General features: G+C 36.6%; 1 protein-coding gene across 2 annotated transcripts in view; it reads left to right on the top strand.

Annotated features, from left to right (window-relative positions):
• Positions 1-18,173, top strand: part of cntn3a.2 (contactin 3a, tandem duplicate 2) — a 104,433-nt gene that overhangs the window by 73,673 nt on the left and 12,587 nt on the right. For both annotated transcript variants that reach the window (XM_051097185.1, XM_051097186.1), the window contains 6 exons: positions 2,520-2,637; positions 6,297-6,455; positions 6,828-6,977; positions 12,069-12,139; positions 12,449-12,683; positions 17,913-18,022. In XM_051097185.1, coding sequence (XP_050953142.1) covers positions 2,520-2,637; positions 6,297-6,455; positions 6,828-6,977; positions 12,069-12,139; positions 12,449-12,683; positions 17,913-18,022 — 843 coding nt within the window. The remainder of the gene's footprint in view (positions 1-2,519; positions 2,638-6,296; positions 6,456-6,827; positions 6,978-12,068; positions 12,140-12,448; positions 12,684-17,912; positions 18,023-18,173) is intronic.

Raw genomic sequence — 18,173 nt, 5'->3', positions numbered from 1 at the left:
CATCACCTTCTTTTTGAGTTTTTTAGCCATTCCTTCCACTGCTTAGTAGCCCACTACGTTCACTTTGAGCTATTTTCCCTCCTCTTCACAGAATAAAAATCAATCCATCAAAGTTTTGCCTTTAAGGATCTCAAGTGTAATATCCTCATACAGCTTTTGAATGGTCAGAACTCACATCTCGGATTGCTTTTCTCTGGGATGCAATGACAGTTTTCTAGAAATAGTGATGACTTTAAAGACTGAGAGAATGCCCTAATGAGGACTGACTGGTCAATATTGGATGTGCATGGCTCAGCTGAGCAAACCTTAAACAGATTCATTAATCACCACCCCCAAAGCTATCAAAAAGATGATTTCTTATTCAAATACGGTTGCGTGTTTTAGAGAATTAAACGAGTTAGTTTTCCGTGAACAAAAAAAAAAAAAAAAAAAAAAAAAAAACCAACAGTACAATAAAATTATTTTTGACTTTTATATAATTATGGTAATTCCAACTGACAAATCTGAACAGAAAATGTGAAGGTTTTCAACATTTGGGACACACACATAGGAAACGCTTTCATCTTCATTTAAGCCAGTGATTCTTATCAGTAATTATATTCCAGTTCTTATGAATTCTCCGATGCCACCCGTCTTGTAGGATTATCAGCATGAAGTTCACAGCTTGGATGAATTCATTTCCATAATGAAACTAAATTTGTAGCCTAATGTCCTTACTGCTGAAATCGCAGATTTACCTCTTGTTTGCCAACCACAATCTCACCCTCAGATAAGAGCATACATCTTATCTCATGTAATTTAATTGATTTGAAATCTAAGCGCTTTTTATTAAATTAGTGAAGCCGTCCGTGCCAAAGTCTTCACTGCTGCACAGACAATATCAACATCCCAGCGAATCAGTGTCTATAAACAATAGCAATAAAGGATCCGTTCTAGTAAACTAAAGATTTTTGACAGATGGGTGCATAAAGTAAAGAATTAAATGCACTCAGTGATAGCACTATTTATTTGCATCTGCCATCTGCATGGTTTTAGCTTCTTATTCACCAAGAGAATTATGTAAATCAGATAACAACATAAATGCACACTCAAAAGTGATGCTGGATGTGAACTAGGTGGGTTTTTTGATCACCCAATTTAATACACCAAGCAAATGTAATGCTGTTATGCCATACAGACTACATTATGCTCACCAAGGCTGCATTTAATACAGTAAAAACAGTAATATTATGAAATACTATTACAATTTTAAAGAACTGCTTTCTACTTGGAATATATTTTAAAATGTAATTTTAATTTAATAAAATGTAAATTTATTCCTGTGGTGCAAAGCTGAATTTTCAGCATCATTACTCCAGTCTTCAGTGTCACATGATTCTTCAAAAATATGATATATGATATTTTTTAAGGATTATTCAAGGAATACAAGTTCCATAGAACAGCATGTATTTGAAATCTCATTTGTAACATTGTCTTTATTGTCACTTTGTAATTGAATGCATCTTTGCTATGCAAAAGTATTCATTTATTTAAAAAAAAATGTTACTGGCCTCATATTTTGAACAGTCATGCTAATATATATATTTTTTATTGGGGCTTCAGTATAGAATGTTAATTTAATGCATAAATAAATGCTTATGTCTAAATGGAGAGCAATGGAGTGAAACAAAATGCTGGAGTCTTGAGTTTTCAAAGTTGTCTGTTCTTTTAAAATTGTCTGTTCAGTGCTTTTGGTCTTTAAATTAAATTGGATTCTTTTCAGCATATACTGATGCATGTAATTAATCAGCATATCAATTAATATAATGCAACGTTTTAATCAGTTGACAGCCCTAATTTACATATTAAGAATAAAAGTTAGTTTATCAGAAAGTACTTTAGAATAATTAAGGTCGTCATTGTGATTAAAACTTTATAATATATGAGGATTCTGATGAACTTTTTATGTATTAATTACATGTATCATGATGAATATAATTGGAAATATCTTTATTAACATACCTGTGTTCACAGTACGTCATCCGTTCCCTTGACAAAGCGTTTTAAAGTTCACCTCCACTCTTATGAACAACTTTCTTCATCTTTATTAGATTAACAGAGGCGGTTAATTGTCGCTCGTGGATTTAGTATTCATCACTTGTACTGTTTCGTATCTCAGGGTTTCGGCACACTGAATCCAATCACACTACCTCTTAAATGTGATTAAGCTCTAATTAGCCAATTAGTGAGCGAGTTTGGTAGCTGGATTCCGTGCGGTGCCGAAGGAGCCTAAGGCTTGGCCAGAGGGAATGTTTATCCATGACGGACGTTTCAAACGTAGCAGCAAACAGCCTTTGCCAAAAGTCATCCATTAGCTGTGGAGTTGGGCCACATTTTCATTCCCAAACGCAGCAGGGTGTCTACACTTACTGAATCACTTGCCGGCAAATATAGCAAACAACTCACACATCTTCCTGTCGCTTTAAAGCCCCAGTTGATAGAGTGGATAGTAATGCGTATGTGTGTGTTTATATCTCTAGAGTACATCTGGAGATTTGATGATACGGAATATACAGCTGAAACACGCCGGAAAGTACGTCTGTGTGGTGGACACGGACGTTGAGAGTTTATCAGCTGCGGCTATTTTAATCGTGAAAGGTAAGAGATCCACGGCCAGGAAGCTTTAAATTCAGGGTTTGGATTTGGACACAAATGCTTTCCTTGCTTTGCCAAGGAAATGTATCTATCTGTTGAATTGATCTGTTATTACATGTTCCATTAGAGGTAATTAGAGGAACATATCGAAGCTGTTTATCAAAGGTTACAAATGAGTTTCAGCGGGATCAATATCTTTCAATTGAAATTAGATTGACATGCCAACTTTTGCTGCCAGAGCCTATAATAATGCTTTATAACAGTGTAGAAGGGTATAAAATTAGCACGCAGCAAGCACAAAATGCATAAAAACTGGCTGTAGTGTTGAATAAAATCAGTTTGCCTTCATAAGGATTTGAATGGTTTAAATATGGTTCTCAAATGGGGAGCCGGGGTCCACTAGAGGGGCACAGCAAACTTCCAAGGAGGCCTCAAGATGACTTAAAATGATTTACAAGAACAAGCATTAAAGTAAGCTAAAATTAGGTTTTTAAAGGGATATTTCACCCAAAAATTAACATTCTGTCATTAATTGCTCACCCTCATGTCGTTACAAACCAGTAAGACCTTCAGTCATCTTCCGAACACAAATTAAGATATTTTTTAATGTAATCTGAGAGCTTTCTGAACAGCAACGCAACTACCATGTTCAAGGCCCAGAAAGGTAGTAAGGACATCAATAAAATAGTCCATGTGACGTCTGGTTCAATCGTTATGTTATAATGCTATGAGAATATTTTTTGTGTGCAAAAAAAAACCAAAAACAACAACATCATTCAACCATTTTTTCTCTTCTGTGTCAGTCTTCGACAAGAGCACCACAACATCCATCTCTCTTAGTTCATCATGTGTTTTTTTTTTTTGCAAACAAAAAGTATTCTCGCAGCTTTGTAACATTATGGTTGAACCATTGATGTCATATGGACTATTTTAATGATGTCCTTACTACCTTTCTGGGTCTTGAACATGTTAGTTGCGTTGCTGTCTATGCAGGGTCAGAAAGCTCTCGGATTTCATCAAAAATATCTTAATTTGCGTTCTGAAGAAGATCAAAGGTCTTACGGGTTTGGAACCTCATGAAGGTGAGTAACTGACCCTTTGTAAAAACCCGCCCTTCTTAGCTACTGTTGCTATGTCCGACAAACAATGGCACTCTCATGTTCTCACGCAGTGAAAAATACATTGGGGAGCAAAGAAGAAACTGACAACATGCCAGCAGGCAAGATAGAGCAGGTTACTTCTGGTATGAACCGACCCTGATAGCACACGTACATCACGGAGACATCTATTTGACATCTGCAAGACGTACTTTTTGGACATCTGCGGTTACATTTGCAAGACGTATTTTTTGGACATATTGGACGTTTCCTATGAGATGTCAAACAGACATCTATTAGATGTCTTTAAGATGTTTATGATTTAGAAAATAGGTAAAACTAACATCTTACAGATGTCTGTCAAATGTTTGCACACAGCAGATGCTTTCCAGATCAAGTGATCTTTAACAGACATCTTGCAGACACACATGTGCTATCTGGGATACGTCTATAGGACGTTTCCTATCAGATGTCAAATAGATGTATATTTAGATGTCTTTAAGATGTTTATGATTTAGAATGTATGCAAAACTGACATCTTACAGACGTCTGTCAGATGTTTACACAAAGTAGATGCTTTCCAGATCAAGTGATCTTTAACAGACATCTTGCAGACGTACACATGCTATCTGGGATACGTCTATAGGACGTTTCCTATTAGATGTCAAATAGACGTCTATTAGATGTCTTTTAAGATGTTTATTATTTAGAATATATGTAAAATTGACATCATACAGATGTCTGTCAGATGTTTGCACACAACAGATGCTTTCCAGATCAAGTGATCTTTAACAGACATCTTGCAGATGCACATGTGCTATCTGGGATACGTCTATAGGACGTTTCCTATCAGATGTCAAATAGACGTCTATTAGATGTCATTAAGATGTTTATGATTTAGAATGTAGTACTGATATCTTAAAGATGTCTGTCAGATGTTTGTACACAGCAGATGCTTTCCAGATCAAGTGATCTTTAAGAGACATCTTTTAGACGTACATGTGCTATCTGGGAAGGTCTTGTCATTTTGTAAAAGTTCAAAAAATAAATACAGCTTTGTAGCTCTTTAAATGTGTCATAACAGACATAATCAATAACACATGAACCGATTGTCTTCTTCTTTACTTAAAGCACAAAAAAACCATGAACGAACATCATAACATTTTATTTCAACCGTAAGATGCTGTGTGAACTGCAAATTTCGAGACTCACATCTGTAAGTAAATGCGGTTGTCAATCACAAAAACTGACAGTATGAACATGGCCATAGTTTGGTGAGCGAATACTGTTTGTATTTATATCATTACACTTTGTTTGCTCTGTTTTATTTTGTGAAACCTTACTACGTATATGGAATAATCGTTTTATAAAAGCAAACAAGCCCTTTGAAGCTGTGGTTTACACTGAATTTATAACTGTTATAAATTCACTGTAAACCACAGCTTCTTTGAGCCTATTGCTTTATTTAAAGCTGTTGTGTATTTTTAAAAATGTGTGTTTTTAAAAAGTTTGGAGTGTGTGCAGTTTATATTCTACAATAAAACATCAAAGTATCATCAAGTTAACAGACAACAGGTCAACAGACCTGATTTTGCTTATGAATTGAAAAGCATCATTTTAAAAACCCCTAGGAAAATCTCAATGGAATCCATGACGAATTAGTCTTACGGGTTTTAACATCATGGCTGCAACACTGTAAAAATGGGGAGGCAAACTATAAATGTCTGATATAGAAAAGTAATATAAATGAATACAGTCGCAAAACTCAATGGGCATTTCTCAGTTAATATACATTTTTCTGGTTCTGCCAAGCTCTGAAAGATTTTATCAGGTAGAAAGTGAGTAAAACCGAGTGGAACTGAAACAGGCATGTAAACTCACTGGTTGAAAAGACAGGGAACCCTCAAGAACATTCAGCTCCTAAAACTTCTGGCAGTTTGATTTACAGAAACTGGGAGTGTGTGGCCTTTGAATATTATGCACAGTAGGGGGCCTTGGTTCAAAATGAATTATGTAAATGTTAGTCTGGCCATGATGCATTCAAACTCCTCTCATGAAACCACCAAAACCAAATAAAAAAAAGCTTTTTAGGTGAGAAACAAACACTGTCTGATCTTATCATTGATGCTACGAGTGACACAATGGCCTGCGCTGATAAAACCACCAAACATTTTGCTCCATTTCTTGATATTTTCCCCCAAAGGAGTGTGAATTTGACAAAGGAAGACAACTTTCTGCACATTTTTAATTGGAAGAATCAATTAAAGATGTGCAGAGGTATACCTACGTGCAGCTTTTTAAAGGAGACGTGCTGTAGCTGTTAAGAAAACAGCTCCAAACGCTCAAGCCTCTGAAAAGCCTTGCTATGATTCATAAAGAGATCTAGTGTTCCCACAAAATAGCAGCTTAAAATGTAATAACACCTTTTAGAGACTGGCCTTATATCACAGCGTGGTGGGGCGATAAGCGAAGAGCTTCCTGGCAGGGGGTGAGCGAGGTTAGATGTCAGTGGAGGTAACTTCATTTCTAATTGCTAATTCACTGCTAATTGTCTGATTGAATCAGGTCCCCCAGGAGCTCCAGATGGTGTAACAGTGGAGGAGATCACGGACAGCACGGCTCAGCTTTCTTGGAGACCCGGCCAGGATAACGGCAGCCCCATCACAAGCTATATCATCCAGGCCAAGACAGCTTTCACAGTGGGCTGGCAAGCAGTGAACACGGGTAACAATACAGGATTAACTAAAGCTAGTCAAGCGGAGCATCAATTCAGCGAGAGACTGAAATTACCATAGCACGTCTCATGTGCTTTTAAGAAAGAAGCTTATGCTTGCTTTGAGTACATATAAGGGCCTCTAAGTACTAACGCAAAACGACTTAATCTGGGCTCTCGCCCTGCCGCTCAAATTCCAATTCATTCGAACAACATCCCTCCCAGACAGAGACATGGCACAGAACAATTTTTTTATGTTTTGTGACATTTCTAGCTTACTGTAAACATTGGCTCAAAATTGGGCTCCTGTTGTTGACATTCACAGCACCTCTGTGTAATCCAGGTATTTTCGGTTAAGCCGTGGGTTTTCTGTTCGCTCTTAGTCCCGGAGGTGATTGATGGGAACACCCTGACGGCAACAGTGGTGGATCTGAACGCATGGGTGGAATATGAGTTCAGAGTGTTGGCCAGAAACAGCGTCGGTGTGGGGGAACCAAGTCCCGCTTCTCTTAAAACAAGAACGGAAGATGCAGGTGAGTCACCAACAGTGTTCATTTAGAGCTATTTTTAACTTCGTCAAATTGGAAAATGTCTCATTTAAATCATCTTTTTGCCATGTAAAATTAATTTGTTTTAGGCTGTTTTATTTTTGATCTAATTTTAGTCTATGAAAATTTCATTTTACTTGATGAGATGCCAAAATTATAGTGAATATTCAAACATTTTATATACTGATTTAAACATACCAGCATTTAAAAAATGCATTTGAATCTCCGCCTACTATACTACTACTAACTCACTAATCTACTACATATTTCATTTTCTATAGTTATTCATTACCCGCGTTTTACTGCATTGTAACAGAAAAAAATATTCACAACATTACACGTTCTGACTAGCGTATGTAACTTGCATTCATTTCGAATAGTTCATAGCATACTTTTACACTACCATTTAAAATTTTGCATTTGGTGAGATTTTTTTTAATGCTTTTTGACGTCTTATGCTCACCAAGCCTGCATATATTTAATGAAAATACAGTAAAAACAGTAATATTTTAAAATTAGGGCTGTCAAACGATTAATTGCAATTAATCGCATACAAAATAAAAGTTTGAGTTTTAGTAAAAGAAAGACAAAAGTAAGAGAAATATGTTTATGTACAAAATATTTGTATTTATATATAACAAATTATATAAAAATTTGAATAAATATATGTACTTGTAAATATTTCTTAAATATATATATGAATGTGTTTTTATTTATATATACATAAAAATTATACACAGTACACACACATATATTAGGCAAACTCTTATTCTGTATGCAATTAATCGCGATTAATCGTGATTAATCTTTCGACAGCCCTATTTAAAATATTCTTTCTGCATAACTGTTTTATAATATAATTTCAAATGTAATTTATTCCAGTAATGGCAAAGCCGAATTTTCTGAAATCTTTCTAATATGCATTATACCTGTCATTACTGTCCCATTTGATTATATAAAAGCATAGATTTTTTTTAAGTGCTATCCAGGCTCATTGGAAATACCTGCCTCTACCTACTTTTTTGCAAAACCCAAAAAAAGGTACTTATAATTATGAATCACTGCAGTTTCCAGGTGAAATGAACGCCAGAGGAAGCAAAACTCCAACAACTTTTATTCCTTTTAACACAAAGTATGATTTTCAGGATTAGAATTTCGATTAAGAAAGCCTAATTTTCACACAATTCCTTGCACAATATTATGTTATGACTTAAAAACCATTTTAACATACTGCGAGAGATCACTGACACTTTTGAACATTAGCATCACATATGTGACCTTGGACCACAAAACCATTCATAAGGGTTTGTTAGGATAGGACAATATTTGGCCGAGGTGCAGCTATTTGAAAATCTGGAATCTAAGGGTGCTAAAAAATCAAAATATTGAAAAAATCACCTTTTGTCCAAATGAAGTTCTTAGCAATGTATATTCCTAATCAAACAATTTTTGATATATTTACGGTAGGAAATTTACAAAGTATCTTCATGGAATATGATCTTTACTAAATATCCTAAAGATTTTTGGCATAAAAGGAAAATCAATAATTTTGACTCACACATTGTATTGTTGGCTAGTGCTACATGTCTATCCGTGCTACTTATCCGTGCTGATTTTGTGGTGCAGTGTCGCATATACAGTTCATCTTCATATACACTATATGTATATAGTTGTCTAACTAGTAGGTTTGCTTGGTAGCTCAATACAGTGTTATGGTTGTAAGGTGAAGTGCTCTGGTATGAATCCCGTCAAACTCCCACGTATAAGAAAGTTAAGTAGCATGGTTGCATCAGCGAATGCATTTTTATATCACTTTTTGCATTTGTTAACACTGTTGGGTTTAGGGTTGGGTTTGGTGTAGGGTGTATGTTATTTTCCGCAATTAACCGCAATAGGTGCCTGTACCAACGTAATAAAAACATGGCCATAGTCATCTATCGAACCTGCATTTCAGCACTATTCACTGGACATTTCACTTTGAAAATTTGAAAACACGCAGTAAGGTATGTAATAACGATGTTGCAAAAACTTTGACACAAGCACGTATTTTCAATGAGCCTAGGCTGCTAAAATTTCTTCCCCTAAACTATTGAATGGTAGTGTATGTTATGTATATACAGTATCTGATTAATCTAATATGTGTGTAGGATGTGCTTGGGTTAATTATTCTACTAGCAAAGCGCTGTAGTTTACCATTGTTCATTCACTGTTCAGCCTCTGCTTGCTTTATTGACTATCACTGAATTTATTAAACAATCCTTTTTTTCTAGGTTTTTCTTCTTGGAAAAAAAAGAAATAGTGCTTTATTAATATCTTGCAGTGTTATTTTTTTAATCATATTTTCATTAACAGTATGCTTTGATTAATATTGTTTAATTATTGTGATGATGTACATTATCAAAACAGACCATCAAAACACCTTTTGTCAACTTACATTTTCATTAGAAACTTTCTTTTACACGATTAACAAAGAAATGGTCAGGAGCAAAAATTAATCCAAGATCAGAATTTCTGCACTACCGAAAGTATTAAGTACGGACTATTTTACAGACAGAACTGCTCTGAGTACTCTGGATCAGTGTTGGGGAAAGTTACTTTTAAAAATAATGCATTACCATATGTGACCCTGGACCACAAAACCAGTCTTAAGTTACTGGGGTATATTTGTAGCAATAGCCAAAAATACATTGTATGGGTTCAAAATTATTGATTTTTCTTTTATGGCAAAAATCATTAGGAAATTAAGTAAAGATCATGTTCCATGAAGATATTTTATAAAATTCCTACTGTAAATATATGAAAACTTAATTTTTGATTAGTAATATTCATTGTTAAGAAGTTTATTTGGACAACTTTAAAGGCAATTTTCTCATTATTTTGATTTGTTTGCATCCTCAGATTCCACATATTCAAATATTGTATCTCAACCAAATATTGCCCTATCCTAACAAACCATACATCAATGGAAAGCTTATTTATTCAGATTCCAGATGATGTATACATCTCAATTTTGAAAAATTTACCCTTATGACTGGTTTTGTGATCCAGGGTCACATATTGCATTACTTCCTAAAAAAGTAACTGATTACGTTACTTAGTTACTTTTTATGGAAAGTGATGTGTTACATTACTTTTTCGTTACAAGCCAGGCTTGTTTGTTTATAATAGAAAGTGCAAATTAAAAAGTAGGGCTGGGTATAGTTCAAAAAGTTTCGATATCGCTGCCGATAGCGATACCTTGACCTCGATACCGGTTCCTGAAAGATACTTTTTTCAATATCAAAAAAATTATTTTTTTTAAAATAAATTTTAACGAGATTACATTATCTCAAAATATTTTTTTTCAGCTTATTGACATTTATACAGATTCAAAGACTCCTGAACCACTGCACAAATGAACAAAATATATCCAACACAATAAATCAGTGAAAATTATTTTAATAAAGCTCAAAAAGTTTTCAGTTTACACATCTGTTAGGCTACATTCACACTAGTGCATGTTAATTTTAAAATGCATGCCTCAGAATCATAATTTCTATTAATTTTCCACTAATTCACTGACAAGCACTAGGACCTTCCAGCACTGTGTGCCGGTATGTATAACGTTATGTGCCTTCTCTCTTCTGCAATTGCTTTTCTGACTCAGAGGACATAACATATTTCAACAACATTACATGGCCAAAACACACATTCAACGGCAAATGGAAGTTATTACAAACACTCGCTGGTGGTTTAAAATGAGTTTTGAGTAAAAGCGGAATCTAAGTCTTATTTATTGTCTTATGTAGTGTCATGCTACAGTGTTCATGAATGATCACGTAACGCACACTTTCGGTCGTGTAGTATGGACAGATATCTGAAATGAATGAGGATTGTTTTAATTTTTTTCAACAAAAACGCACCTGTGTAAACATAGCCTTATATCTAAGGGGGTTGTTTCACGCTACAGCCTAACGTGTGAGCCACATCTCTGAGTGTAACCAGTGTAAAGTAGCAGGTGTGTTCGACTTTGTCGCGGCTCTGTGCAGGATCAAGAGAGCTATAGAGAGCAGACTGCTTCGTATGCTTTTAGATCGCTCTCACAGATGTGCCGCGCGAGGATGGTTTGTTACTACGTCGACCAAAACGCACGTGCAGCGGAGCACACCACTGGCGTGCAAGCCGAGTTCAAAGTTTAAATTAGTTGAACTTTTACTGCTGCGCTCGGAAGGGCTGCGCATTCTGCGTTCAGTGTGAAAGCCGCCAATCTGTGCGACACCACTTCTAGTTGAACACATCTAGTGCTGCAGGTTTATTGGCACACTGACGTTGATGATATTAATCCCTTAGGTATCGAAGTTTAGTACCGAACGACAAGAACAACGTTTTTCGATACTCTATCGTATCGAGGCATTTCGTTCGGTGCCTAAAAAGTATCGAACTCGATACCCTGCCCTCACTAGTTAATTGAAAAAAAGTAATCCAATTACGTAACTCACGTTACTTGTAATGCGTTATCCCCAACACTGCTCTTGATTTGATTTAATGCCACTAGCATGGCAGACTTGGCAAGTCCAGAGATAATTTCAACCTCAGAAGGTACACAAAATGCCAATTAAATTAGTCAGCCAATCAGAACAGAGCTTGCCAGATAGAGAAAGCGCAATCCAGTTTTGTGTGCATCAGATGGTCAGTAAGTAATTGTAGGCGGCCCGTGGGTGTTTTGTCTGAAGTTGAATCCACTACTGTTCAAGTGGCCGTATTCTTCAAACGTCCCATGATGAAGCGATACTGTTTCGGTTTATTCAGTGCTCTGGTGCCTCTTTGTATGTTACAGAACGAATTCTTCGGGCATTATTGTTGAGAGACTCTTGGCAAACGGTGAAATTCACTAGAAACAGAGCCAGTTAACTCAGACGCTGCCCACAGAATCTTTTAAAAGCAGTTGCTAAGGGACCGGAGCTTTGTTTCATTTGATACTTGATAATGAGGCTTTGAGTAAAAGAAAATGAAAAGAAACAATGAGGAAGGCATGGGCTGCATCTATCCGCCGTACTAAAAAACATGGCTGTTTGTTCTTTGTTTTTCTCTATGCAGTTCCTGACACGGCCCCCACCGATGTCGGAGGTGGGGGTGGCTCCAAGTCAGAGTTAGTAATAACATGGGAGGTAAGTCATCTGTCTATATTATCACTCCCTCTGTGCGAGGTAATAGTTTTGGCTAATTAAATGGAATTGAATGGGGGTGTTTATTACCTCAGTCAAAGCCAAGCCTGTTTTCCATCTGGGCCCTTTACTCCCGTAATGGCATTCAATTCAAATTTGGTTGTATATTAGAAAGCGGTTCATTTGCACTCTCAAGAGGTTGCATCACTTTGCAAAAACTGTGTGGGATTTGGAAAAGCACTGGGTGTGAACCTGAGGCTGGATCTGGTCTGTATGTTTTAATATCACTATAGTTTCTTGTTTCCCTCCCAGCCTGTGCCTGAAGACCTGCAAAACGGAGACGGTTTCGGCTACATCATTGCTTTCCGGCCTCTGGGGGAGGTCAACTGGACGCACGCCGTCACCTCCGTACCGTCGCAGTCCCGTTACGTGTACCGTAACGAGAGCATCCCGCCCTTTTCTCCATTTAGCGTCAAAGTGGGTGCCTACAACACCAAAGGCCAGGGACCGTTCAGCCCCGTTACCATTGTGTTCTCGGCTGAGAATGGTAAGACTGCAAATCGCAGTATGAGCAGCGCACAGAAGCGTACCTTTTCAGTCATTTGGAGTGTTTTTAATAGATTTTTCTTTTTGCTATATATTTATTCATCTATTGTGAGGTGCATAAAACATTCAAAGAACAGGCTGGGATTGATTCCTTTACCACCAGCACTCTATTATGTGCAGCGCTGAAAGAACACAGCTCATTTTATAACAAATGGACAAGGATAAGCTATAGATTTAGATTATATAATGTTATATCTTTTTATAGGTTTCTCCAACGCTGTTGGTGGCAATTTTTTGTTCTTTTAGCTGTAAATTACCCTTTTCTTAACAGGAAATATATTTGATAGTTTGTTGAATGTCCACAAATCCATAGTGCAATTTTCTTTTCATAGTAACTACAAAGTAAAGCATGTACTATAATGGCTGTACGTAATGTTGTGTTGTAAATGTCAGGTGGTTTTAGCTCTGGAATTTCATGCTCAGCATTTGAAGCAGCAGTGCGTGATTCTTTGAGCTAGTTAGGATCGGTTTGAGATGAGCTATTACAGCGTGGAGTGACGGGCAGACAGTGGTGTGTCAGGAAGCTACCGCATTAATTGAATTCCTGTACAGATAATGTTCCTTTATGTCACTCAGCTATCCTATTAAAATAAAGGCCAGTAATTTACCATTTTTGAGACAAAAGATTTTGCATCAGTCATTTCTAAATTATTTTTCATCAGTCTCTGATTTGTGCGCTGACGATTATGCTTAGCTTTTTTTTTCTCATCTTGTCTCTTCTAGTCTTGTCTTGTCTCTTTCCTCCTTTTTGCATCCTAGCTGTTCTCTTTGTCTCTCTTATCTCGTCTTTTTTTTCATTTTATCTCACATCTTCTCTTTTAGTTTTGTCTTTCTCATCAATCTTTGTCCTATCCTCTCCTCTTCTTGTATCTGTTCATTCCAACTCTCATTTTGGTTTTCTCTCGTCATAGTCATGACTCCTCTCATCCAATCTCAACTCATCCTTCCTTTCAGTCTTGTCTTCGCTTTTCATTTCATCTCATGTCTTCTCTTTCAGTTTTGTCTCGTTTTCATCTGTCTTTGTCATGTCCTTTCCTCTTCTTGTCTCTGTTCTTTCAGTCTTGTCTCATTTTGGTCTTCTCTCATCATAGTCAGATCTCTCATTTTCATCTGTCTGTCATCTGTCTTTGTCATGTCTTTTCCTCTTCTTGTCTCTGTTCTTTCAATCTTGTCTCATTTTGGTCTTCTTGTCTCATGTCTTCTCATCCAATCTCAACTCATCCTTCCTTTCAGTCTTGTCTTAGCTTTTCCTTTCATCTCATGTCTTCTTTTTCAGTTTTGTCTCTTTTTCATCAATCTTTGTCCTATTCTCTACTCTTTTTGTATCTGTTCTTTCAGTCTTGTCTCATTTTGGTCTTCTCTCGTCATAGTCATGACTCTCCTCATCTATCTCAACTTCCTTCCTCTTTCAGTCTTGTTTTAGCTTTTCATTTCATCTCAAGTCTTCTCTTTCTGTTTTGTCTCATTTTCATCTGTATTTGTCATGTCCTTTCCTTTTCTTGTCTCTGTTCTTTCAATCTTGTCTCATTTTGGTCTTCTCACGTCATAGTCATGAGTCTTCTCATCCAATCTCAACTCATCCTTCCTTTCAGTCTTGTCTTAGTTTTTCATTTCATCTCGTCTTCTCTTTCAGTTTTGTCTCGTTTTCATCTGTCTTTGTCATGTCCTTTCCTCTTCTTGTCTCTGTTCTTTCAATCTTGTCTCATTTTGGTCTTCTCTCGTCATAGTCATGACTCTCCTCATCTACTCTCAACTCATCCTTCCTCTTTCAGTCTTGTTTTAGCTTTTCATTTCATCTCAAGTCTTCTCTTTCTGTTTTGTCTCATTTTCATCTGTATTTGTCATGTCCTTTCCTTTTCTTGTCTCTGTTCTTTCAATCTTGTCTCATTTTGGTCTTCTCTCGTCATAGTCATGAGTCTTCTCATCCAATCTCAACTCATCCTTCCTTTCAGTCTTGTCTTAGTTTTTCATTTCATCTCGTCTTCTCTTTCAGTTTTGTCTCGTTTTCATCTGTCTTTGTCATGTCCTTTCCTTTCTTGTCTCTGTTCTTTCAATCTTGTCTCATTTTGGTCTTCTCTCGTCATAGTCATGACTCTCCTCATCTACTCTCAACTCATCCTTCCTCTTTCAGTCTTGTTTTAGCTTTTCATTTCATCTCAAGTCTTCTCTTTCAGTTTTGTCTCGTTTTCATCTGTCTTTGTCATGTCCTTTCCTCTTCTTGTCACTGTTCTTTCAATCTTGTCTCATTTTGGTCTTCTCTCGTCATAGTCATGACTCTCCTCATCTACTCTCAACTCATCCTTCCTCTTTCAGTCTTGTTTTAGCTTTTCATTTCATCTCAAGTCTTCTCTTTCTGTTTTGTCTCATTTTCATCTGTATTTGTCATGTCCTTTCCTTTCCTTCTTTTCTTGTCTGTCTCTGTTCTTTCAATCTTGTCTCATTTTGGTCTTCTCTTTCAGTCATAGTCATGATTTTGTCTTCTCATCCAATCTCAACTCATCCTTCCTCTTCAGTCCTTCCTTTTCAGTCTTGTTTCATCTGTATTTGTCATGTTTTCCTTTTCATTTCATCTCTTTCAATCTTGTCTTCTCTTTCAGTTTTGTCTCGTTTTCATCTGTCTTTGTCATGTCCTTTCCTCTTCTTGTCTCTGTTCTTTCAATCTTGTCTCATTTTGGTCTTCTCTTGTCTCATTTTTGGTCTTCTCTCGTCATAGTCATGACTCTCCTCATCTACTCTCAACTCATCCTTCCTCTTTCAGTCTTGTTTTAGCTTTTCATTTCATCTCAAGTCTTCTCTTTCTGTTTTGTCTCATTTTCATCTGTATTTGTCATGTCCTTTCCTTTTCTTGTCTCTGTTCTTTCAATCTTGTCTCATTTTGGTCTTCTCTCGTCATAGTCATGAGTCTTCTCATCCAATCTCAACTCATCCTTCCTTTCAGTCTTGTCTTAGTTTTTCATTTCATCTCGTCTTCTCTTTCAGTTTTGTCTCGTTTTCATCTGTCTTTGTCATGTCCTTTCCTCTTCTTGTCTCTGTTCTTTCAATCTTGTCTCATTTTGGTCTTCTCTCGTCATAGTCATGACTCTCCTCATCTACTCTCAACTCATCCTTCCTCTTCCAGTCTTGTTTTAGCTTTTCATTTCAGCTCATGTCTTGTCTTTCAGTTTTGTCTCGTTTCATCTCTTTTTGTCCTATCCTATTCTCTCCTCTTCTTGTCTCTGTTCTTTCAGTCTTTTTTCATTTTGGTCTTCTCTCCTCATAGTCATGACTGTCCTCATCCAGTCTCAACTCATCCTTCCTCTTTCAGTCTTGTTTTAGCTTTTAATTTTTCTTGTCTTGTCTTCTTGCCTTTCCGCCTCATTTTGTTTCCTTTCCTTGTCCCTTCCAGTCTCTTTGCCTCTCCTAATTTTATGTTTTCTTATCTTGTCTTTTCTTATTTTATCTAGAGTTGAGGTCAAAAGTTTGCATGCCCCTTTCAGAGTCATTAAAAATATTCATTTTACCAAAATAAGATGAATATCAACTGTTGTTCTTCAGAAAAATCCTTCAGGTCCCACAAATTCTTTGGTTTTTCTGCATTTTCGTGTATTTGAACCCTTTTCAACAATGACTGTATCATTTTGAGATCCATCTTTTCACACTGAGGATATGTACATCTCCATATTATGCCTAAATATCATATTTTGTCATTTAGTACTGCCCTTCAGAGGCTACAGAAGATAGTTACCCCGGCTCTTAATGCATTGTGTTTCATTCTGGAGCATCAGTGAGCGTTTTAACCTTTTGTAATAGATGCATATGAGTCTCTCAGTTGTCCTCGGTGTGCAAAGATGGATCTCAAAATAATACAGTCATTGTTGGAAAGAGTTCAAATACACGAAAATGCTGAAAAACCAAAGAATTTGTGGGACCTGCAGGATTTTTCTGAAGAGCAGCGGGCAGTTTAACTGTTCAGGACAAACAAGGGACTCAACTATCACTAAACAAGCTGTGGATCATTCAGGCAACAACACAGTATTGAGAATAAACTGTATGTAAACTTTTGAACGAGGTAATTTTTATATATTCAGCTATTATTTTCTCCTGTGGACTATATGTAAACATATTTTATGCGAAATATCTTGTTCAGGTCAGTACTAAATAAACAATAACATGCATTTTGTATGTAATAATTAACATTTTTAATGATTCTAAAAGGGGGATGCAAACTTTTGACAAAGCTGTATTCTCTTTTAGCGTTGTCTCATTTACATCTCTCTTTGTTGGAACCTCTTCTCTCTTTTTCTTTTCTCTTTCGGTCTCATTTTGGACTTCTCTCTGCGTAGACTTTTCTCATCGTGTTTCATCTTGTTTCATTTTATCTCTTTCAGTTTTATCTTGTCTCCCTAACTCTCTTTTCTTTTTCCTTTCATCTCGTTTCAGCTTCGCCCCTTGTTGTTCCTAGTTCCTCTTCTCATCTTTAGTTTTTTATCTTCTCATTTTATCTCATTTCGATCTCATAGTCTTGTCTCTTCTCTTTCAGTTTCATCTTATTTCATCTTCTCATTTGTTTTCTTCTTGTCTTTTCTATTCTCCTCATTTTTCATTCTAGTTCTTCTTTTGTCATTTTCTCTAATCTCTTCTCTGTTTTGTCTTCTCTCGCCATCTTCACTCTTTTTATCACATCCATCTCTTTCAAATTTGTCTCGTTTCCATCTCTCTTTGTTGCATCCTCTTTTTTTCTTCCTGTCTCTTTTTGTCCTATCTTCTTTCATCCCATCTTGTCTCTTTCTGTCTTCTAGTTTTCTCTTTTTGTCTATTCTCATCTCGTCTTCTCTTTCAGTCTTATTTCGGTTTTTCTCCTTGTTCCATCCTAGTCCTTCTCTTGATCTCGTCTTTTCTAATCTTGTCTTCTCTCATTTTGTGTCTTCTGTTCTTGTAGTTTTGTCTCATTTATTTGTCTGTCCATTGCATCCTTTTCTCATCTCTATTCCTTTGGTCACGTTTTCATCTTCTGTTCTCATAGTCTCCTTTTGTTTCATCTCGAATCTTTGCTTTTAGTTTTGTCTTAGTCGTCTTTTTTTTTTGCTGTTCTCATATTTCCTTATCTCTTTTCTTCTCCTTTCTTCTCGTCTCTGTGCTTTTCTTTTGTCTTTATGTATTCATCTTTCTCTCTTTTTATCTTTCCTCTCAGAGCCCAGTGGCGTTCCAGACGGCGTGTGGGCCAGAAGCATTTCTGCTACTGAAATTGAAGTGAGCTGGCACATTCTCAGCGCTTCCCCAGAAAGAGTGTTGGGCTATGAGGTGCGTCCCTTCTTCTAAATGGAAATGACTCTCTGTCCGGTTTTGAAATGCACCGTGGGTTCTGTCAGAGCCTGTCATCTCCCACGCTGCACCTCAAAGTTCCCTCTGTACCCATGGAAACGCTCCATTTGAAAATAAGAATAGGGTACCC

Source organism: Labeo rohita, chromosome 23 (assembly GCF_022985175.1).
Source record: "Labeo rohita strain BAU-BD-2019 chromosome 23, IGBB_LRoh.1.0, whole genome shotgun sequence".
NCBI classification, from domain to species: domain Eukaryota; kingdom Metazoa; phylum Chordata; class Actinopteri; order Cypriniformes; family Cyprinidae; genus Labeo; species Labeo rohita.
The sequence above is the reverse complement of the archived record's forward strand: the minus strand, read 5'-3'. Positions and strand labels throughout refer to the sequence as shown.